Source organism: Astatotilapia calliptera, chromosome 16 (genome assembly GCF_964374335.1).
Source record: "Astatotilapia calliptera chromosome 16, fAstCal68.1, whole genome shotgun sequence".
Taxonomy (NCBI): domain Eukaryota; kingdom Metazoa; phylum Chordata; class Actinopteri; order Cichliformes; family Cichlidae; genus Astatotilapia; species Astatotilapia calliptera.
The window spans coordinates 17,133,524-17,157,380 of record NC_137437.1 but is presented as its reverse complement, the minus strand read 5'-3'; the positions used below and the strand labels follow the sequence as shown (position 1 = coordinate 17,157,380).

The window sequence follows — 23,857 nt, the reverse complement described above, 5'->3', positions numbered from 1 at the left end:
AATATGCATTTATTATTTAAACAAAAGTCATAGATATCAGCCTCAAAGTGCCACCCAAGAAGTGGTTGTCTCCAACCTGTCCTAATCAGCAGGGACGCGTCGGTAATCAACATGTCATGCGATTACGATGCCCAACGGGGAGCACTATTCTCTGTCTTCATTCTGATTGGCATCCTCACATGGCTTGTTTATCTGGGCTAAGTGGCTGTGCACATGACCTGCCCGAGCCAGCTAATTAGACCAGAAGAAAGATTGGAAATGAGCTGCTTGTAATAATATCCCCCTCCATTTTTTCTGGAAATCATTTGAGTGTTCAGGGCGCAAACAGTGGCTTCCCATTAATAACACCCTTCAGAGAACAGTGACATTTTAACTTAACAAATGTGCAAGTGGCACTGAAGACACAGTGTCTGTTACCTTTTAGGGAAAAAAGTAGACATGTAATGTGTCCAGATTCAAGGCAGATACTACTGTATATCCATATTTCATCCTTAGTTCAGGAAAATATAATGATGAAAGCGAAGAACTTGACTTAAAAATAGCATCTATGATGTATGAGACCCCAATAAAATGACAAGAAAGAGTTCCCTTAATCAGAGCTTTAATGCAGACTATAAAGGATTTGCTAGCACCAAAAACATTCTGTCATTTAACAATATTGTTATTTAAAGACACATGCGCTTTAGATTTTTTTTTTAAGCAAAGGTATGAATCTGCATACAAAAGAATAAAAGAAGAGAGCCAAAAAGAGACCAAAGTAGAATCAAAAGATGGTAAAAATAAGAATGAAAACCACGCACTCTCCCACTCTCCAGTTTGTTCTTTTCAGAAATGATGAAGAGCACTCGATACACGATGTTACTGCAGAAGTACAGCTAGGTATACAGTAGTAATGGGCACAAGCATTTTCAAGCCACGGGAGCTACAAGTACCTCATCAAAAAAAAAAAAAAAAAGAGGGCAAGACCGCCATGTGACAGTGAATTCATGAGCCCAAAGTTCAGTTTTAGGTGTGACATTAGGTCGGTCTGCCAAAACCATTCTCCTGAAGCGTTAGGCAGCTTCCAGTGTGGGTAGGATGAGTGTACAGGCAATAAAAGAGGTAAAGGCCAAGACATTTAAGGCATTTAGTTTTTCCAGAATCCTCTAACGGCGGCAGAGTGTTATGGCGGTCAGCACTGTTGCCTCACAGCAAGAAGATTGTGGGTTCCGGGCCAATGCCTTTCTGTGTGGAGACTGTATGTTCTTCCTGTGTCTGCATGAGTTCTCCCCAGGTAATCTAGTTTCCTCCCACATGTTCATTCTTTCATAAAAGTGGTTATTTGTTACATAACATCTCAACACATGGAAAAATAACCACTCACAGGTGCCATTCAGTTTTACTTTCAGAGGATTAAACTCAGCCAGAGAAAGAATCTAAGTGATGGCGATTCTTGGTGGCAAAAAACTTCCAAAAGAAATGCACATTCATAACAAAAAGGAGTTCTTAAGAGAGCACAGGAAGCATCAACAGACAATGAAACAAATATGGGTGGAATAACACAAGCAGGAACCAGAACACGATCACCCAATACTGAAACAAGAAACCGACAGTGACAGAGATGGTGGGGGAAATGGTTAAAAAAAATAATGGCACAGCAAATTCAACAGAATAACCAGGATCAGGACCAAACAAAAGCCTTTGCTGAGATTTCAACTGTACTATCAGTTCTGCCAGAATAACCAGTGTGGGTGTTTTGTCACTTCTTTCCACAGATGACTGTTAACAGAATAGATCTCGAGTGTTTCTCAAATGTTCAAGTCAGACGAATAAAACTGCTTCTGCTGGGGGAAGGCTTGAAGCTGAAATGGTTAAAAGAAACTGCTGGTAGCAAATAAATCAAGTCACACACAGAGAGAGTTCTACATCAACCATAAATGCTGATGAGGAGCAATTAAGTGAGTAATCAAATGAGTGCAGATGAAAATATTACAACACACACAGCCAGAGGGCAGGCGGCATGGCAAAAAGTGCAAAATAAGTATGCAGAAAACCTATTAAGCATTTCTTAATAACGTAAGATTAGTCAGTTCAAGTGAAGAGGTTAAAGATGTAATGATGAGGATTTTGATAATCATGCACCAGATATTATACGGAGGAAGTCTATCACACAAGCGTTTAGAAACTGCACTGATATATTCCGCAGCTCAAACCTTTGTTAGTCAAGAGAGATTTGCAACAAGATGACCGAAAATCCGCTCAGACCTGCCACATGGGGGCGGTGGCGTGCATGTAAAAACCACAAAACCGCCTACAGTCCGTCAACACTTAAATAAGGTGAAAACGTCCTCGCTCTTAATTGAATTACCAGCAAGCACCTTCACACTATGGAACAAATAGCCAAATATAAGTGGAAGTGACGGCAGTAAAGTAATAATAATCAAAAACCTGAACACAATGTGTTTCTTTCTTCTCTTCTCTGTAATCACCAAGGTCTCATTCATTTGAATCTCCCCTGCTGCTTCCATATTAAATCCTTGACTATTTTGCAAAGTTCAAGAGGTCTTAAGCGTTTTAGGACTGTCACTATTTAGATATTGAAAGAGAACTGAGTGCGTTTCCCCAACACAATGTTTCAGTACTCATTGCTTCAGGCTCGTGGTGCTGCAAAAAATGATGAATGGTTTTCATTTTATGGCTCACCCCGACTTTTTTTTTTTCTTTTAATCGAGACAAACAATGCTGCCTCTTGAGAAGCTGTGAAGCTATTATAAATATGTTCGTGTATGAGTTACACACGTAAAAAACGAACCAGGCGTTTCTTATTCCCACTGCTCACACACAGACGCACACAAACCACACGCCCTTTATGACAGCAGTCCGCGACTCTGGCAGTTCATTTGGCAAAAGCGCAGGAGCGCACCGCGCTCACCTCTCCTGGTGCGCACCAGCCCTCGATTAACGCGCGACGCTCACTGAGACACATCTACAGTAACCGAGAAGGAGTAAAAAATAAATAAAAGAAAGGACATTAATCTAGTTTTTTTGTTTTTACGTTTTTATTTTCTTTTGCAAATTGGGAAAAAGACAACTTATACCTCATTCAGTCAGTGTGATGGACAGTGGATGCAGAGTAGTGTTATCTGACACTTTAAAGGTTCGAATTCCTTTGAATTTTTTCCTAATATTATACGGCATCAACTTACGCTGCGAAAATTAAATCAGAATCATGGCTGACTACGTGAGAAATGAGACATCCATCAACCCAGAGTGCGTTTTAGCGCAGGTCGACGCGCTGAAGAACGGAGCGGGTAACGGGAGCTTGGAGGCAACAAACATCGCCTGCGGCAACGCGTCCACACTCCTCATACCTGAGCGTGCGAGGCAGAGAGGTGAGCGCGCACACACATAGCTCATCTTTTAATGAAATGTGCCACCATAATGTCTCTTTATTTAATTTTAACGCGCTATTATCTGCACTGAAGCATTGCATACGTCCGCAGACTGTATGCAATGTCCAACTTAAGTTTAATTTGTAGTATTGACTTCATTGGGATGTGATGGGACTGATGAGCTCTGATTTCAGAGAAACTAAAACGGATTGTTTTTGTTTTTCAAGTCCTTAAAACTACAACAGATACAATCTGTGCTTTTAACAACTTAAGGTAAAAGCATTCTGTGCTTAACATTTTACCTGGAGGTGACAAACTTTCTGTCGGATACCATTTCAGTCTTTAGGACTTAGCAGATTATTGGAAGTATATGGAGGTGCGTTAATGCTCTTTTTTTTACAGTAAGGCTGGTTTTTTAGGTTCTATTTATTTTAAGCAAAAAAGTGTACAGAGCAGCAGTGAATTACAGATCAAAGAGGATGCACACAGACAGAGAGGCACATCTAACCCTGGCCACACAGGGGATTTATTCATAAAAAAAAAAGTCACATCAGGGCTGTTCCTCACGGTCATCCCAGTCCTAAAGCATTTTAATGCACTTTATCCAAATTGTGATGAGAACAGAGCACCTGTTATGCATAGACTTCCCCCACCCCCCATGTAAATCTATAAATTTTGGAGGGAAAAAAAGGACATTTGAGTGCATCATCACTGTACACTTGCAATTTCCTGTGTCCTGTTTCCAGCTGCTACATTACATTGTGGGGTCTTCGTAGGTATTGTTGTCACTGAGGAGAGTAGTGATCTTTGTGTGGTAATCCGTTGTGTTTAGGACAGTGCACCTTCCCTTATCAGCTGGTAATATAGTGATGTTGTGGTCTTTGCTCAGGGAAGCGACGGCCTTCTTTTCTTGTAATGTGAGATTAGATGGAGGGACTTTGGAACTGGAGAGGGTGGCTGACACTTTCATCCTGATTTGCTCTGCTTCTGTCTGTGATAATTTGTTAATCACTCACATCCTGGGCCATTTGACCTCAGGAAATCACATGATAGGGTGGAGCCAGGTTTCACAATGAGCTCACCCGAAACTCTGGCTGATTGGGACCCACACCCGCTTTCACACTTTGGCTCATGTGATTAGGTAGAGGATCATCCTTTGTCCCTCTTTGGGGGGAAACTCCCACTTGGTTTAAATCTGGGACTCTCCGCCATTTGACCTTAGAACTGAAGAAGCTTCTCGGATGAGAGGTGAAATGTCTTCAAGCAACTCAAAGAAGTCCAGACGCTTTTCTTTCCAAGCTCCTTAGACTACGATGACCTGGATGACTGAGAACCTTCACAGACATTATCAATCTTCACTCCTCAGAATTTGTCAGTGTTTCTGTGTTTGGATGAGGTGGTTTTGCCACATGTGCCTATGCTTGTGTGTGTGTGTGTTTGTGTGTGTGTTTGTGAGCAGCATAGTGTCAGTATACTTTTATATAAATGACAGATACCTGTACCCCTTTTATAAGACTTAAAACTGTAGTGCATTGTAGGCGATGATGATTGATTTGCCTCTCCCTCAATCATTCCCATAATTACACACGATCTTTTACACCTCCCAGTGGTAAGTAATTTCAAACTGAGGCTGAATTAGAACACTTCAAATTACAAGCCCACTGAGGGCACATCTAACAAGTACAGATCAATGTAAGGTGGCTTGTGTCTCCCGAGCCTGGCAGCAGATGTGTTTCATATATTATATGCAGCAAACTAAGATATTTTCTTTCCCCCACAACATGTCAATCACTCCTTCAAATCAGGCCGTTCTTTCTCTCTGGTTAATATTCTCACTGTATCTCATAACTGCACTTCATACTGATCTCAGATGATCATATAAATAGATCAAATTAAAGTGTCGGACCCAGTGCAGCTGCTGTCACCGTCATTTCTCACTCCATCACTCCCAAATTGATTGCTTCTCCACCTCTGTCAATCATTCTTCTCATCTCCTCTTTCTGCCCTTCTGTGTTTATCAGGCAGATTGAGTTGCATCACTGTCAGACTTTGAAAGAGTTACGTATGTTTTATGCAGATTGGTGACCTCAAGGAGCGTGCCGTGGACCACATGTAGTCTGCAGGGATTTAGTAAATTTATCCTTCCTCAATGGATGACATTTATTTTGATCAGTGAGATATCTCCAGTCCAGGCTCCGCCTGTTTGCCAAAGAGTGTTTTTTTGTATAAATCATTTGATATGTGTATAAGAGGAGAGGGTACACTAAAAGCCAAGCTATGATACTGCATGATTTACAGTAAGTTGTGAATGAAAGTTGCCATAAAAATGGAAAACACAAAGGGAAAGTGCTGTAAGTATTAAATTTGAGAATTTAATGCACATTTTCTGAAGACAGAAATATGACACAAAATTGTTGGAATAACCTGGTAACAAAAAAAGGGTTGCTCTGCAAAATGTCTATGTACATCCGCTGCTTTGTGAGCATTTCACCATGGATACTGGCATTCACCCCTGAGCGAGGCACAAAGTGGGAGCGAGTGCATGTCAAAGTAAGGCCAAACCTCTGCAAGCTCCAGGTGGAAACATGTTGCTCGACTGCAGACACCTTTCAAAATGGTTTCACACTCAACACAGTGCAGGTGTTGTTTCAGGTTTGAAAAAGAAAAAGAACAAAACAAAAAGCGAGAAAAAAAAGGTAAAAAAAAAAAAAAAAAAAAAAGACACCTACGTATTCTCTAAGGGCTTCAAGGCACATGGATTTACATCATCGCTGTAGACTTCAGTTACTGTGGCTTCACAGGAAGCTTGTCACACGTTGCTTGGTTTTCATTAATAGAATCAATAAAAATCCTTATACTTTATCTAGGATACTGGAAATCTGGCGCATAATTTGTCACTCGAGCAGCAGGAGGCAATTTCTGGAGGGGATGATGAAAAATAATGAAAGAGGGGTCTGTTGTCAGTGCCAGGAGCAAACCACCATTTCAAATCTGTTTTCAGAAAGCAGTTTATGCAAAACAAAAGGTGTCTAGTAAACAAAAAAACCCCAAAGTAAAATGTACAAAAATGTAACCATTTTCCCTTTCATTTCTTCTTTTTCTCCCACCACTTCTCTCAGCGCTCCATCTACTGTCGCTCACACCCTCGCTTCTCACTCTGCCTGTGAGAGCTGAGGTGTTTAATACATGCCTGCGCTGTTCGACAAGCAGCAAACCTAATGTTCTGCATGCTGACCGCTGTGATGGGAGACTCTGTGGATTGCATGCTGTAGTCTGTCAGTCAGCAGTAAATGGGTTTGCTCGTTGCCGCGATCAACTGTTCGGTTGGGGGGTGGGGGTGGGTTGGGGGGGGTGTTGACTTAGTGACAAGGCTTAGGTGGCATTTACCCTGCTGGATTAGCCACTAGCTGTGACATTTACCAATACCTAGGTCTAACAGGAGACGAGCCAGCTTTCCTCTCACAGGCGCAGCGACACGAGGGTATACTGGGATTTAAAACGATGGGTGTTGCATATGTTTAAGAGACTGGTGAAATGCAGGGTTAGTAAATTATCTATAATATCCTGTGTAGCTACTGGTTGCAAGAAACATACGAAACCTTTAATATTCATTAATGAAATACAAACTCTTATACTTTTGTTCATAATTGAACATATTAAATAACAGGCTTACTTTACTTGTCAGTTGAATTGTTACAGATGATTTGTTAGCATCTGCTCTGCAGTGTTTAAACAGCACTTTAATGGCTGGTAAGTTGTTATTAATGACATGTTAGATATGCTGTCGCACATTATTTGCAAATTTGTTCTGCATGAAAAAAAAGCGTAACAATCAATGGTGTCCAATACGACCCACATCTTGCATCTCTGTGTGATCTGCCCAAATTCAGAGACGTATCTCTCTATTACATAGTGAAACAACATGTGCTGGCAATGGAGCCGAACAAGAAATAAATGACACATGATCTAAAGCAGCATATCTGGCCTCTTTCGGATAATTGCAAGTAGAAAACCCCCAGCAGTTAAAACAAAGTGATTTTTCCTGCAGTCTGTAAACAGAGAGCAGACTGTGTGTCAGCGTCAGTGGCCAGACGTGGATGTGCTACAGGCTTCCCTTCTGTCATTTGGCTCTTTAAACTGAAAAGACTTTTGGTTTAGCTGGGTACAAACAAAGCCTTGCCAAATGGTCAGTGTTGGTTTCAGTAATAACTTCCTATCTATAGAGTAATTTCCTGCAACATTAACCATTACATGATATTTCTCTGCCTCACTGGCAGCTCTGGCCTCTGTGTTATGTTTGTGTCTGTCCGTATGTGTCTGATTTGATTTTTTTGTCCCCTATCTGGCCCATTCTGCTGTATAACAAGAAAACCAGACGCAAATTTTCAGGCCAGATTTTCAGGCCAGAATTCAAATATGCTGATAATTACAAACATTCAGACTAATATGTAACTTCCTGAGGTCTAAGTTGTCATTTCTCATTTTATAAAATTGTTTTCTCAAATCTCCCAAGGGAAAAAAAGAAAACAATCATTCTAAGAAAAAAAAATTCCACCCCCAATCACCCTATATTTTGCCTTTCTCTACAATATAGCGTAATGGCATGGTAATGTTAGCTTGGCTCAAAGCTCAGTATACAGTGGTGAAGTGATGACATTTTATAGTGTGAAGAAGTATTTGCCCCTTCCTGATTTCTTTCTCTTTTTTGTTTGCATATTTTTCACACTTAGATTTAGATGGTCAAACAAATGCAGTTTTTAATGCATGATTTCATGTATTACGGGAAAAAGCTGTTCATACTTACCTGGCGGGTATGAAGTAAACTAGAAATTCCTGCCTTATTTTTAAGGGTATAGCAGATGTCTTGGTCATGATTGCTAACTTAATGTTATGGAGCAGCTAGTGTATCTAAACTAAAAAAAAAAAAGCGACCAATAAAAAGCAGCATATTATTCCATGATCACAAGAAACTCAAGAACAGCTAAGAAAAAAAACTGTTGACATCTATCTGTGTGGAAAGGATTACAGGGCTATTTCTAAGGCTTTGAAACTCCAGTCAAACACAGTGAGAGACATTGTCCACAAATGGAGAAAACATGGAACAGTAGTGAACCTTCCCAGGAGTTTTCTAACAAACTACTCCAAAACTATATTGATGACTCATCCAGGAGATCACAAAAGAACCCAGAACAACAGGAAAGCTTGCCATGATTGATGTAACCAGGAATTTTACTCTCTACCAGAAAATCTCGTGTGACTGAATTAAAACAATTCGGGGGAAATAAAATGAGCAAAAATTCCTCCACATTGTCGTGAAAGACTCAGTGCCAGTTATTGCACTTTCTCCCAAGAGTGGCACAAGTTATCAAGTTTAGAAGGCAATTACTTTTTCACACAGGGCCAAACAGTTCTGGGTAAATCATCATTTAAACAATGCACTTTTAAATTCTTGTCTAAAGTCAAAATTTGATTGACAAATAAGTGATAAGTGCAATAAAGTAATGAATGAGGAAGCACTGTGTATCCGAAAAGACAGTGGACACATAACTGTAGATGTAAATTGCAACATTAAAGCTTTAGTGCTTTAATCTTTCTTAAGCACCAATTCTTTAGAAATTACTAATTTGTAGTAATTACTAATTCTAGTATAAAATTACATTAAGATGTTAGTTTCATTTTGGATCTGTTTTCTGAAAGAAACAGCGATGAGAAAGAAGGCAAAAGTAACCAGAAGGAAAAGAATGAATAAAATGTGCTTTGGGGGTTACCCTGCTCCCTCTCAACTACAATACAGTAGGTTAAAAAATTGTTTTTCAAAAGTCTGTGCAAAAACAGTTTCACCTTATCTTATCAACTACTATTTTGTTTCTTACCCTTATTTAAGATATTTTACCAACATCAATAACCCTATAGAGTAGATGTGCTAAATCAAGATGTGGGCCCATTTTCACAAGCGAAGATTTCACTGTATGAAAAATGCACAGACCGTACAGCCTGTTGTTGAAGTAAGCACTAGTCATCAAATTCTGAATCATCGTTCCACCCCCCCCCCCCCTTTTTTTTTATTACAGTCATAAATCACATCTGGCCAAGTATAATATACCTATAGCACCTCTACAGGGAAGGTTTACTGACTTGAGGAGTTCATTATGTGATTTTTCTTTTGTTTTACAAAAGCTCAACAATGCTTATATTTTTTTGTCATTTACTTTCCCTTACATAGTAATCATTGCCAAATAAATAAATGGCAAATAAGTAGCTTTGGTTCAGCATAACATAGCACCACTGAAGGAACGATGGGCTGGGAGGTCAGTTCCCTGATCATTAATGATGATGGTCACAGAATTGATCATCATCAGTTGATGTGAGATCAGGAACTGACCTCCCAGCCCATCGTTCCTTCAGTGGTGCTAGTTTCAGTCATTGTGCAAATGCACTGTTTATAAAATTGAGGAAACCTGCAGTCAGCTGAGACTGAAGAAGTCACTTGGATGAGTGACGAAACGTTTCTCCCACTGAAAACGCTACGACCAGATGAACAGAGTCAACCCTTTGGGCTATATATGAGTCTGTTTTGCAATATGTTCACAACCTTAAAAATAAGTTATTATCAGAAGTTCAAGTAACAATAATATTAATTTTAGCATTTAAACAGACTCATTGAGTACCGCATTTTCATTTTGCGGCACTAATCAGCCCAGCGACGCTGTGAAACAGAAGACTGCAGTATTAGGGTGCTCCCTTTGCAGACATGTTTTGGCCCGTGTGAGAGAAAGGTAAAATATTAAGAATGTCTCCATTCTACACTGATGAGCCAAGTAGCAGCTATTGCGAAGACTGTCCTGAAGGAACTGGTAAATGTGCTCAGGGAGTTATCAGCGAGCACACAGGAAAGCTAATTGGCTTTGATTAAGCAGAAGCCAGTGTAACATATTTCATTAAGCAAGAGAGGGTGAAAGAGAGATAGACAGTAATGAAGAAGAGTGTTGCTTCCTCTTTCTTGCCAATCATGCGTCTCCGTATTTCCATTCTGCTTTTGCGCCCTCAATGCAAATGTAACAATTTCAGTGGCTGCAGTTTGCATGTCTGTTATTAGCACACCAACCATATTAGAGCTTAATGCTTTTTATTTGCATAGGAGGAGTTTGTGAGACAGATGGTGGAGGCACATGTCATTAGATGTGTGTGTGTGTGTGTGTGTGTGTGTGTGCGTGCGTGCGTGTGTGTGTGTGTGTGTGTGTGTGTGTGTGTGTGTGTGTGTGTGTGTGTGTGTGTGTGTGTGTGTGTGTGAAAGGGAGAGACAGAGAGAGAGAGACCATATGACTCACTGGCATACTGTCTTTTTGCTGACCAAGCTAAGTGATACAAGAACATTTGAGTGAATGGGTGGTTTCAAGAGCACCAAATCAATTTGGTAAGACATGATTCTATTTTTATCCATGAACTATAAATATGCTCATATGCATTAGGAGCACCGAAGCAATTCCAATAATGTACCTCTTTAACTTCATGTCCGCTCTTGGGTATCCATGTTCAGATTTTGCAGCACAACCTGAACATTACGTCGCCTTCTGTTAAGCAGGCAGATAAGTGGAGCTCGGATTATCCCAGCCAGCTGTGCACAATACACATGTTTACATCCCAGGTGGATTACTAAAAGTCAATAAGAGTTAGGTTTGGGATTACTTCAAATAAATGTGGTTCTGGGTGTTTTTTTTATGTTGCGTTGTTAATCCTACTTTTTATATTGGAAGTCACTGATGTGATCCTTAAGGAATGTCCTTAAAGCAACGGAAATGTTAATCAATGCTGGCATTAGCTCCTGATTCTTAAATAAAACACTCAGTGCTCAAAACACAAGCACTAGGCTACCTTTTTTTTCTCATGCACTTTGGCAAATTAGGTGGGAGCCACATTGTCGTGTGTCTGGATGCTGATTTTTTTATTTTTTACATTTTTTTAAACAGTAAAAGCTTTCTACTTTAACTGAGAGCAGAGGGGGAAAGAATCAATGGAGTATTAAAGCAGCAAAAGACTTCTGAAACTGAAACATTTAAAAGTCAAGTAGATTTAAATTAAAAACACAATGACCATAGCCTCACTAAAAAAGGGCACTGCAATGAGTGAAAAAAAGAATAATTAAAAACAAATTAAAACACAAAAAAAGAAGAAGACAGAAAGGGATATCAATAAATTTGGTGATTTCAAGGACACAGACACTCTTGATATATATTTGCAGACTTTAGTTAATCTAATTTACCGGTGCCTTTGAGGAACTGCGGTGGTATATTTTCAGGGGATTAAAGGCTTGAGTGTGTTTGACTGCACATGCCTCCACAACTGTGTCAGTGAAGTCCGGGCTTATGTGTGCGATGTGATTTGTGTCCTCAAGATTCAGCATACATGGGTACCTCCAATCCCCAGGATACAGACACAGTAGCTAACCTGTTTAAAAGAGTGTTGTGTCTAAGAAGGGAGGCGAGGTGAAGATAAGAGAGAATGCCGTTAACATGGACTTTACAGGATATGATCCAGTGAAGCTGCCAATGGCTGAGGGCACAGAGAGGCTTTAGGTAATCTTTTACATTTAACAGTATTTTTATGCAAGATTGAGACTGTAACTTTAGGATAGGAAAATAAAAAAACCTTCTAAATTTGTTAGAGGAACTTGGTTGAAATGGCACTGAAGGAATGAAAAGCAAATGATATTAACTGTTTCACACATAAATTGAATATTTTTCAGAGGTTGTTGCTGAGCTCCTGCAGCCTGGAGACTGCTATTCAATTTACAAAAATAATTTGAAAGGATGCGCTCGATAGTTTTAGTGTCGTTGTAATCCTGTAAGTATTATTTCATACTGACTTTTACCTGCTAACTTGAAAAAAAAAAGTAACTATCTGCCTGTCAGGGTTTATCATTTAAAAGGATGACATCATTTTAAGGTGTATGAACTTGCCTCGTATCATGGGTTTTATAACATGGGTTTTAGTGCTATCCAGATGTTCTCCAGATAAAGAGGGGAAGAGATTTGTTGGCTATTTGGGATGCAGCTGTTACAGGAAGTAATGAATCAGTGAACGTATTTTAAAAATCCACTTTGGGAATGTTTAAACCTGCCTATAGTAGGTGAGAGACCTGGAAAAACCTAGCGTGTGTTATCTGTTATGACTCTTTGTAGTTTTTTGTATTTGCATTATTTATTTTGTAGGGACCTGTCATTTCGTGGGATCTAAATCCCTCTTTTGGGAATACAAATCAAGTCCCATTCAAATAAACACAATCGAGATTTAAAACATGGTTTAAGTTCCTTGTTAGGATTCCAGCCTCCCCTACCACCACGCCTTGAACCCACTGCGCCACTCCTCTTCTGCAGTGGCACCGCTAACCACACCCCGCCACAATATCATCATCAAAATCGTGGATTAAAAAAAAAGAGGTTCCAATATAAAAGTTGTGTTACACCTCTGACTCCACAGATATTTGCCCCATACAGCCGTCAGGACAACCGGCAGCTGTAATCAAATTACAATAACATCTTCAGAGCTTATGATTTCACTTTCTCTTTTCTAAGCTCTTCCCTTTTTCTCTGTCTCTCTAAAAGCCAAGGTTAACACAGTCAGCTCCTCTCTACTTAAAAAGGGTCATTTATCTTGCCAGTGGTATCAGGAGAGAGTCCACTACCTTATGGGAGGATCCAGCTCACAGGATTTTTCATGAGGCAGCATGAAGTGAATTTTTACAGCAAAGTTTAAATATTTAAACTAATAAGAAGGTGCATCCAACTCTAGTCCCTTTTCCTAGCATAACTTTCTATAATTTTTATGCAGTTGCACCATTCTGACTTTTTCTCAGAATTCAGAAAAAGAAAAAAAAAAAGACGTACCCACTTTTTCCCCCCCCAGTGGCCCTAATCCTCTTCTGTATTATCATCACCATCACTCTGTAGATACACAATTGTCTTCTATTGATTAAAACTTAAGGTTAAATCCATGTAACTTTTTGTTTCATTGCAATAATTTTTACAGTTATGCCAAAAGTGGGCCAAAAGAAACTAGGGAAGACAAGCTAAACAAAACCTAACCTTTGATTAGGTCAGAGTCCACAGTCCACAAAACAAAATGAGCAAAATTCACAAACTCTAGGAACAACAGGAAGCACACAAATGAGGCCAATAAGGCACACTGACAAAGGTAGAACAGGAGCTATACGCTGAGGGCAAATTGGGAAAATGTGAACAAGAGGGGAACAGAAAACAGAAGAACATAACCAAGGCAATAAACAGACACAAAGTAAATCTCAAAACAAAATACAAGAGATGCTGACGAATAGTGTCTCTTATATTTTGTGATCAATGATATGATCAATATTTTACGATTTTTAAGAGACCACTACTGGATGTAAAAACAAGGTCCCCTCTGTTGTTGCTGATGCTCTTGGACCACAACAATTTTTGGCCAACACAGTGTTTATAGACAGGAAACAGAGCAGTGCCACTCTGCAAATTTTCAGCTGGGGATAAATTGAACTGTCAGGACACTTTTCACACCATAACAGTTTGGACACAGTCACCGACACTGTAATGTCCTTCATTGTGGCCATGGCATATTGTCACTTAATAGCATCTAACATTTTATAAACAAACCAGCGCAGTTTAAAGGTAATAAAAACTGTGCAAAGCATTACAATATAATAATAATATTTTAACAGTAACAACTCCCAATTGTACTGCTGTTGGCTGCACAATCAGACGTTCCACCTTTAAGAGACAAATCCTAGCAGATAAGACCCTGCTCACTCATTGACTTTTACAACTTAATAAACACAGCGAGAATTAGACAGCTTTATGAAGCTAAAAAGTGAAGAGTACACCACTGAATGAAAACAGACTAACACTTTAGCACGCTAATATTCCCTGTGTTCTTCTTCTTTTTGTTACCAGATGAAGACCACACACTTCGGATCCTGCTCTATTCGCTGATCTTCTTCCTGAGTGTATTCGGAAACCTGCTGATCATTGTTGTTCTAACGGTCAACAAGCGCATGCGCACCGTGACCAACACCTTCTTGCTGTCTCTTGCCGTCAGTGACCTGATGATGGCCATCTTCTGCATGCCCTTCAACCTCATCCCCAGCATCCTTAAGGACTTTATCTTTGGAGCTGCCATGTGCAAGATAGTCACCTACCTCATGGGTGAGAGAAAGGGGGTGTAGTGATTTCAGATATTTGGAAGCTACCTTTTTACATTTTAGGAACATTTTAGTTTCTTAAATTTTCTTAGCTAAGCTTATTGGAGAGATACAATTTATTTCATTTTAATCTATCTGTACCATAAATTTTAGGTTTCCCTATGGTAAAGACATATATAGACATACATTGTAAATATAGCTGTGTTTTACAGAACGATAATGTACGTACAAATGTCCTTGGTACAATGTTGGTGATAATCTTTTTAGCTGATACAGAAGAACTGCTATGAAGTGCTGTATAAATCTGATTCAGTTGAATTTTAAGCAGCACAGTCGCACATCGGTGGTTTGCAATAAGATGAGAGGTCAGACACCTTCTGATGGAGGTTAAAAGTATCTCTACCAATGGGAATTTCTTCAGGGAGCCTGTATGGGCTTTTCTGTGAACAGTGTTAAAGTTCAAGCTTGTGGTGAGGATAGCAAATCATCAAAAGCCATTTTAATGCCATGAAACTAAAGAATGTGAAGCAACTTTCAGTAACTTTGCTCCAAATTTCTGCAAATATCTGCAAATTTAGAGTTCACTCCAGACTAATGGGAGTCACTTTCCATCTCATATTTACAAGAACAACATTTAAAATCAGTATTAATGATATATGAATTATATAAATGAATACACAATATATATATTAATAATGTATGAAATCTAAATCAGCGACAGTAGGTTACAGATAATTACAAAGCTAAAGATGCTGTCATTTGTTAGCAAGCAGTGTGTAAATATTACATTTTAGTTCAATTCAAATCTATGTTTATGGCACCAAATCACAATACAGTCACCTCAAGGCATTTAATAATGTAAGGTAAAGACCTTATAATAATGAAAAATGAAAAGGAAAACCCCCAAGAATGATGACAGTGGGAAGGAAAAACTCCCTTTTAACAGGAAGAATACTGGAGCAGAACCAGGCTCAAGGAGGGGCGGCTAAAGGATGAGGATGAATAAAAGAACATCATTTTCTTCAATTATGGCATTTACTATAGGCAACATTCATGCTTGCCTAGACACTTTTCTTAATTCTTTCCTCATCAGACATTTGTCTGCAGATTATAAAGAGATACATTTTTCAGTTCACTACGGAATTACTTTTCTGGCTTTTGGTAAATTAGTTGGGCTCTGAGGGGAGTTGTTAATGGTGATCGAGTTATCTGTAAAGGATATTGGGTCAGTCATCATTTACAGTTAAGGGCCCACAGATTTGGAATACTTTGCAACCAGAAATAGAAAAAACAAAAACAAACAAATTAACTGTATTTAAAAAGTTTAACGCAAAGGCAAAAATAATGGCTTAAACAAAAGAAAATCTATAATCATGTATCATGTAATCATTGATTATGTATCATTTTTCAAAAGCAAAAATCTTTTTGTCTGATGCAAGCTGATTTGGCATCATTTGCTATTTTAAATCTAAGCAATTACATTTCGAGTTTGACTGCAAAGCTAAGTCAATTTTACCTGGAAAACAATTAACTTGGCTTATTAGAAAATGGTGGCACGGTGGTTAGCACTGTTGCCGCACAGCAAGAAGGTCCTGAGTTCAATTCCAACATCAGGCCGGGGTCTTTCTGTGTGGAGTTTGCATGTTCTCCCCGTGTTTGCATGGGTTCCCTCCGGGTACTCCGGCTTCCTCCCACCGTCCAAAGACATGCAGCTTGAGGGGATAGGTTAATTGGAAAATCCAAATTGCCATTGTGTGAATGGTGTGAATGTGCGAGTGAATGTGAGTGCGAATGGTTGTCTGTCCCTGTGTGTTGGCCCTGCGACAGACTGGCGACCTGTCCAGGGTGTACCCCGCCTCTCGCCCTATGACAGCTGGGATAGGCTCCCGCGACCCTGAAAAGGATAAGCGGAAGCGAATGGATGGATGGATATTAGAAAATGAAACAATCATCAGTGGCAGCTGGTGGTTTCATACTAAATGAAGACACCATTCAGATGCACTGACTATAGTGTTCCTGTTGCTTTCTAATCCTGTACTTCACTTAACCTTAATAAAATCTGTGAAAACAATGGGGAGCAATAGCAGACAGAGGGTTAGGATCTCTCACCTTTTGACCTTCAGCTTATACAAGTGGCACGTATTCTCACTTTTTTTGACATTCCCACCTATGCACCATCCCTCACTTCATAAACAGCTCAACAGCTGTGAGGCTAGAGCTTTCTACAGACAAGAGACACTTGAGAGCTTCTTTAAAAATTCAAAAAACAAGTCTTCATAAACCCAGACTGAAAAAAAAAAAAAAACCTGGAGCACAAACGCGCAATTTTACATCTTTAAAGATAAAATGTGATGATGAAATATCAAGATTAGACTGGGGCTACTGACCCTGAATTCTCAACTGTGTCTCCACCAAATTGGTTGCTACATAGAGTAAATGAAGCACAATTTAATGAGTGAATGTGCCGCCCTTGGCAACCATTGAAAAATTGCGTTTGCACAAATAGCAGAAACATATTTGTCCACGGAGTGGAAAGAGTTAAGCATAATGTTTAAGTATATATTTTCTACAGAATGGCCTCTTAAAATAATTTGAAGGGGGAATGAGATGGAGGTAAGCTTTAGTCTTTAATTCAGTGTGTAATATGGTTGCTTATTTCATATAAGTAGTTAATTAATGTACTGTAACGCAGATACCTGGAAAAGGAGAGGACATAACATTTTTATGTTAACAACATAAGAAATTCCAATGCAATTATTGATATTCAAATATGTCAAAAAAAATAAAGCAAACAAGAACAGGAGGGCTTTTGTGCCCAGAATTATTTGAGAACTGAAGAGAAAAGAAGGCTCATGTAAAGCTTATGAAGGCAGCCATCATTAAGGTGCACTGAAGAAAAGGACCCTACGGGGAGACTATTGGTGGATTGTCTCCTGCTTCCTTGGGGGATGCTCTAAAGCTTCCTTCGTATATAACCATAGTGCACCTAAGGGTCTCTTGCTCCCTCTCTCTGACACACACACACACACACACACACACACACACACACACACACACACACACACACACACACACACACACACACACACACACACACACACACACACACTCAGTCTGTATTGTGTATTCTTGCTGAAGACCTGGATAAGAGAGGTGAAGAGTAATTTCCCGTCTTGCCCTGTCACTACAGGGATGGCAGATCAAATCTGTGGCTCAGGCCAGCATGATTTCCTCCACCACATGATTCAGATAACTGTCTCCACCTCACACTATATTCATTTGCAAACACGTCTCCACCGACTGCAGCTTTTTGTTATGATTGCAGATAATAGCCTACTTGCTTTGTGTTATTTTTTTATTATGGGTCCAAACTCTTTTTTGGCACTGAGCAGTAATAAAGGTTTATACAGTACAATAAAAGATGTCATTAGATACAAGATAGCAAGAACACAGTATTTTACCTGCTTACTTTTTTGTTTGTTTTCCAACAGGCATATCCGTGAGCATCTCCACTTTTAGCCTGGTTGCCATAGCAATTGAGCGCTATAGCGCCATCTGTAACCCCCTGAAGTCACGGGTATGGCAGACCCGTTCGCACGCCTATCGGGTGATTGCTGCCACGTGGGTGCTGGCCTTGATCATTATGATCCCCTATCCGATCATCAGTCACCTGGAGTCGTTTCCGCGCCGTGACAACACTACAGCACACCGGTGTCGCCACAAGTGGCCTGTCGCAACTGCGGAGCAGACCTGGTGCGTGTCTTGGTTCACTTTGGTAACATAAATCATGAGTGCTATGTTCAAAATAATACTCTTCACCCATCACCAGGGTCAAGGGTGTAATTTCCAGGGGCATTAGGGGCTTATGACCCCCCCCCCCCCCCAATAGTCAGACCCAACCAATATAACCCCCTCAATAAAATTATGAATAATCTTGCATAAATAGGCTGTTGATTTTCTTTACTCGTTTCAGGTATCACCAGCAAAATAGTTGCATGTTTACTCATCTGGGAATTTACCCAGATTTATTTATTTATTTAGACAGAGATCATGACCCCCCCCCCCCCCCCCCCCCCCCAATGTTCAGCACAAAGTTACGCCGATGACCAGGGTTATTATAGTTTGCGTTGCAACTTGCCTGGTTAGGCATTGATTGATGTGTTACAACACTGTGAGTCTGTATTTATTAAAATACCTGTACTAATTTTTGCAAATCTTAACACAGAGGCATGTACACTATGCAATACAAAATAGCTAAAATATAATTAAAAAGACTAAAACTAGCACTGGCACTATTAAAAACTAAGCTACAACTAAACATTTTCAAACTAAATGAAGTTACAATGAATTAAAAATAGATTATTAGATACATTACACAAAATAAACAGTTCTCGGAATAATTTGTTTTCTTATTCTAAAATTATGAGAAAAAAAATTGGCAGAAATTTCCTTTAATGGCCCGTAATCTGTAACATGCAATGCCAGTGCAAAGTGAATGAGATCTGAGATAAAGTGCTCTGAACTTCCAGGTAAGCAAATGAGAGAATAAGATCTGATTGACATATGACCTGATCGTAAATACATTAGAGGGGTTACCTAGGCAACAGGAACCTGGAAGCAACCACCTTTAAGCTTCAAAGTGAAACATGACGAATGAATCGCTTCCACTGTGGATGCAGCTTACCCCTTACCCTCAACCCTTATCAACTTGGTAAACTCAGTAAAGAAAGTTTTTCACACAAATCTTCAGTTCTATGAAAAACTTAGCACACACCTTGAAAAACGAGTTTTAATATCAAAAACTTCGTTTCTGCACTTATATTACTTTCGGATAACTCTGTAATGTGACGTAAAAAGCTTCTCTCCCCCCCAGACAGGCTGTTATAGATTTGCTGGTGAGCTTGGGATCACGGTCATGTTGCATGACCCAATTTCAACCAAGCTTTAGCTGTCAGACAGATGGCCTCACATTTGATTCTAGAATACTTTAGTATTCAGAGCAGTTCATGGTCAATTCAATGACCGCAAGATACCCAGTTCCCGTGGCTGTGCAGCATGACACTGAGATGTTTGTGCTGATATGTTGCATTTGGTTTTTGCCAAATGTAGCAAAAATCTTCACGTTAGTCTTGTCTGTGCAAAGGGCATTGCTCCGGAAGTCCATGCCACAATATTCTTGATTGTTCTACAGCACGGGTCCCCAACTCCAGGCCTCGAGGGCCGGTGTCCTGCAGTATTTAGATGTGTCCTTGATCCAACACAGCTCATTCAAATGGCTAAATTACCTCCTCAACATGTCTTGCAGTTCTCCAGAGGTCTGGTAATGAATTAATCATTTGATTCAGGTGTATAGACCCAGGGTGAGATCCAAAACCTGCAGGACACCGGCCCTCGAGGCCTGGAGTTGGGGCCCCTGTTCTACAGTCTAACCTTAGGGGTGGTGGTTTGCTGGGAAGTCCATTGTGGCATTGTGTTAGCACACGTCTGAATGCTCCAGAACAGCAAACTGGCAAATGTTCTGTTTTGTCAGTTTGCAACATTTTTTTTCTGCTGGCGACTTATTTATTTTTCCTCATAACAATAAAGCCTTTGTATCCATGTGTATATATGTGTGTATATGAGCTATGTATCAAGTGCCCATAGTATCCACACATTCTCTTGCCAAGTTTGATTCCAGCTGGAGATACAAATCCCCTTTGGGATTGTGACAGGAGGGACATAAAACTCTGCCAAATCAATTATGTGAAGCAACACCTTGTAATAAGTGAATTACATACCACACCAAGTACACCTGCAGCACCAAGACCCATCATTGCAGTGTTTTATGAAAAGTTCTGATTTACTGATTAATACAAGATTTTATTTGCTATGGCTAGGGTAATTGTAGAAGTTGATGTCTTCTTTTACTACTGTGACATTTGTTTTAAGTTGTATTTATAACAAATTCTAATTCTTACCTAATGAGCTAGTGCGGGAGAAAAATAAGAAGAGACTACAAAGAGATCAAAATCAGTGTCTCTTATGTAGACCATTTTATTTGTTATACTTTTCATTTCTTTAACATTATGGTGAGGTAATATATTTATTGTATGCATATTTGATAAAAAATATAAGAAAAACAACAACAAAACATATCTGAAAAGTCATTAATGCTCTGAAATTTAGAGAAGGATGTCTCCTGGATTAACGAACATAGACACCATGAGTGGATATGGTACGCAGTCACACAGTGGAAGTTGTTTTAACTCAGGATGGTCTAATATACCATGAAATTTCAGTCATGCTACATAGCCTTAATTTAGTCAGGCATTAAATTAACTCCATGCAACAATATTTTTGGCAACTATAAGACTGAAGATTAAAAGTTCCTATTTCTTCATAGGAAATATGTTTGAACATTTTACTCGTATTATAAACACACATTTCCAGCTATATTTTTACTTCATCATCAAGCCCGCTGTCGGGCCATCCTTCCTTCTTTACTTTCACAACACTTGCAATCACAAAGTGATTTTTAATGTAATAAACTTTAGATGAACTGTGTGTGTTTATGAGTGGTGTGTGTGTCTCTGTGTCCTTTCAGTAAGCCACTCTGTGTTGAAATATCTCATTCACTTCCATGTTTGGACCTGGAGCCTGTTTTAACTATGTCTGTTCAATGTTTATGTGGAACCATTAGGACAGGTGAAGACAACAGAGCGTGCTTCAGTGTGTTTTTGTTATGAATTATGATAAAACAGGCTTTGGATGTAATTTCAGGCGACCATGTGATTATCTTTGTGTGCTCATTATTTTTGTTTTTGTATTTGTGTCTGATTTGTCACGTTTGTATTTCATTTTCTCTTCTGGGTATAAATTCTGCTCCCACTGTCTCTGATGTATTATCATAACATTTGACCCACAGAGCGAAGCAGCTGCAGCAGCAGAGCTGGTATTGTTTTCACCTTGTGAATCTTTCACTGAGCGCTAGATCCCATTTCATTTGATTTTCAATTTATGTAGCAAATGGCCTCAAAACATCCAGTCCACATAAAAAGATTATACATTTTAAAGCGTATCTATGTCTTTTCTGTGTGTCTCAATGAAAACTATAATCCTGTCTCACTGTGTGTGTCTACAATGGTGAACGTATTTGTATAAACCTCTGGAATATTAATGTGCAGTCGTCCCTCGGCGGTATGTGTTTCTTCATGAAATGGCTGATTAGATGAGTACCTTGGGAATTGTTAAAAATGGAAAGGTCATTGGTCTAATCTCCACTTGAGACATTATCTCATCAGTCTCCCTGCAAGACTTTTATTATTATTATTATTATTTTATTTAGACACACAATACTGTGTGTCTCAAGCCTGATTTCTTTATATTTTGCTGGGGAAATGAGAAATAGCTGCAGTGATTGATTGAAACATGACCAAACATACATGGGAATACAGCACATAAGGAAAAAACAGAGTTTGCACAATTCTAATGAGCTTAGAAACAAACATTTTACTTTCTTTTCATTTCTATAAGTAGTCTTCAGTCTCCAGGCTTTGTGAGGGACATTCCAAAACTGCGCAAGTTTTCAACTAATATCTTTGGCAGTCACCTTGTTGGTGCCAAACTTCTAATTTATGCCTGTCAAACTGTGCTAACGTTGGCATTTTTCATACATTCAACCAAATAAATGGGAACAAATTATATGCTTTTGCAACACGGCTGCTTGTAACAAAGGCCTAAAGATATAATTTAAAATGGGGTTTTTTTTGCTCATGGTCTGTTAAGTGTAGCCACAACATTCGTTCATTCTTTGAGTTACATTCCTTTTCATAGGTAGGTATTTGCTGGCTTAACAAAAAGAAAGAACAGAAGAAAGAAAGAGATTCATTAAGTACCAAAGACAAACTCTGAAAGACCTTCAGAAAGCCTGGAGAACTAATCCTCAAGAGACCACTTAAAAAAATCCTTGGAAAGAAGGATTTTTTTCCATCAGTGTTCAGATTTTGCCAACAGGAAAACATCCCTGTTTTGTTAAATTCACTCACTGTAACATTTGCAGGTGTGTAATTGAGAGCCGCCTTCAACCTGAGTGTGGCGCGACCCATTAGCAGACACCGCTCATGTAATAATGCTGTATATGTACAACTGCTATGAATTTTGTTCCAGAACTACTGTCTTTACTTGTTTCCATTTTTATCCAAGTTGTGTTTTTATTTCTGGTCCAGGCAACAAGCTTATTGGATGTTAAAATGCTCAAATGCAATGCTTTGCTGTGACCCAACAAACCAACAGGCAAACATACAAAGCACGTGATGAATGCGTTACTCATAAGATATATACAGACTGCAACTCAGTACACGGAGTTCACGTGTTATTGTTTTTTTTTGTCCACTGTGGTTGGATTTTTAAACTTCTCGTCTCTCTTTTAGGTACATTCTGCTGTTGCTTGTACTGTTCGCCATTCCAGGCGTGATGATGATCGTGGCCTACGGTTTGATCTCGAGAGAACTTTATCGAGGCATCCAGTTTGAAATGGGCCATAAAAAAGATTCTTCAGGTGAGGCCATTTACACTACAGTACTTATAGAAAACATAAAAGAAAACATAAAGAAAATAGTAAGTTTGAATTAATGTTCCAGAAAGCCATGTGGTTCCAAGAAAACAACAATAAAAAACAGAGAAAACTACAACATTTAAATCAGAATCAGAAACAGAGAAGGTTTATTAATCTCAGTTGTCATAACAGCATGCACACGACATACGGCATAGCTATCATATAAAATGAGGCAAATGTGTATAAATGTAAATACATAAATATAAAAAGGACACGCATATTAACACTTATGTTTTGGAGAAAAAGAGCAGTAATTCAATACATGGACAGGTGAATCAATGTGCCATAACAATAATTTTACTTGTATTCATACTTTTTACACTTTTAAACTGAATCGCAAAAATATTCATCGAAATGATTTGTTAAAGGAAGTAAAAAACGTCTTCATATTAAATGTTTATATAGAACTTTTGTTGGTCCTGTATTTCAGTTCATCTGTGTGTGTAGCTCCAGTATACAGAGAGTATACTTAGTATTTTCACTAAACAGTTAAAAGCACAAAATAGTCGAATAGACGATGGACTCCGAAAACAAACACAAAGTAGATGTTTTTTTTAGTACATTGACATTTTATGAGTAATTCAATTGAGTTTTTTATATGATATAAATTCAATTCAATTCAATTTTATTTATATAGCGCCAAATCACAACAAAAGTCGCCTCAAGGCGCTTCATAGATACAGAGAAAAACCCAACAATCATATG

The 23,857-nt window shown here is 39.0% G+C and overlaps 1 protein-coding gene across 1 annotated transcript in view; it reads left to right on the top strand.

Annotated features, from left to right (window-relative positions):
* The first annotated feature begins 2,381 nt into the window (after positions 1–2,381).
* The window catches only part of cckbrb (cholecystokinin B receptor b), a 33,046-nt gene continuing 11,570 nt past the window's right edge, over positions 2,382–23,857 (top strand). Inside the window, exons 1-4 of the mRNA XM_026145732.2 lie at positions 2,382–3,371; positions 14,312–14,563; positions 18,051–18,312; positions 22,968–23,095. Of these exons, the coding sequence (XP_026001517.1) occupies positions 3,209–3,371; positions 14,312–14,563; positions 18,051–18,312; positions 22,968–23,095 (805 nt within the window). The 5' untranslated portion in view covers positions 2,382–3,208. The remainder of the gene's footprint in view (positions 3,372–14,311; positions 14,564–18,050; positions 18,313–22,967; positions 23,096–23,857) is intronic.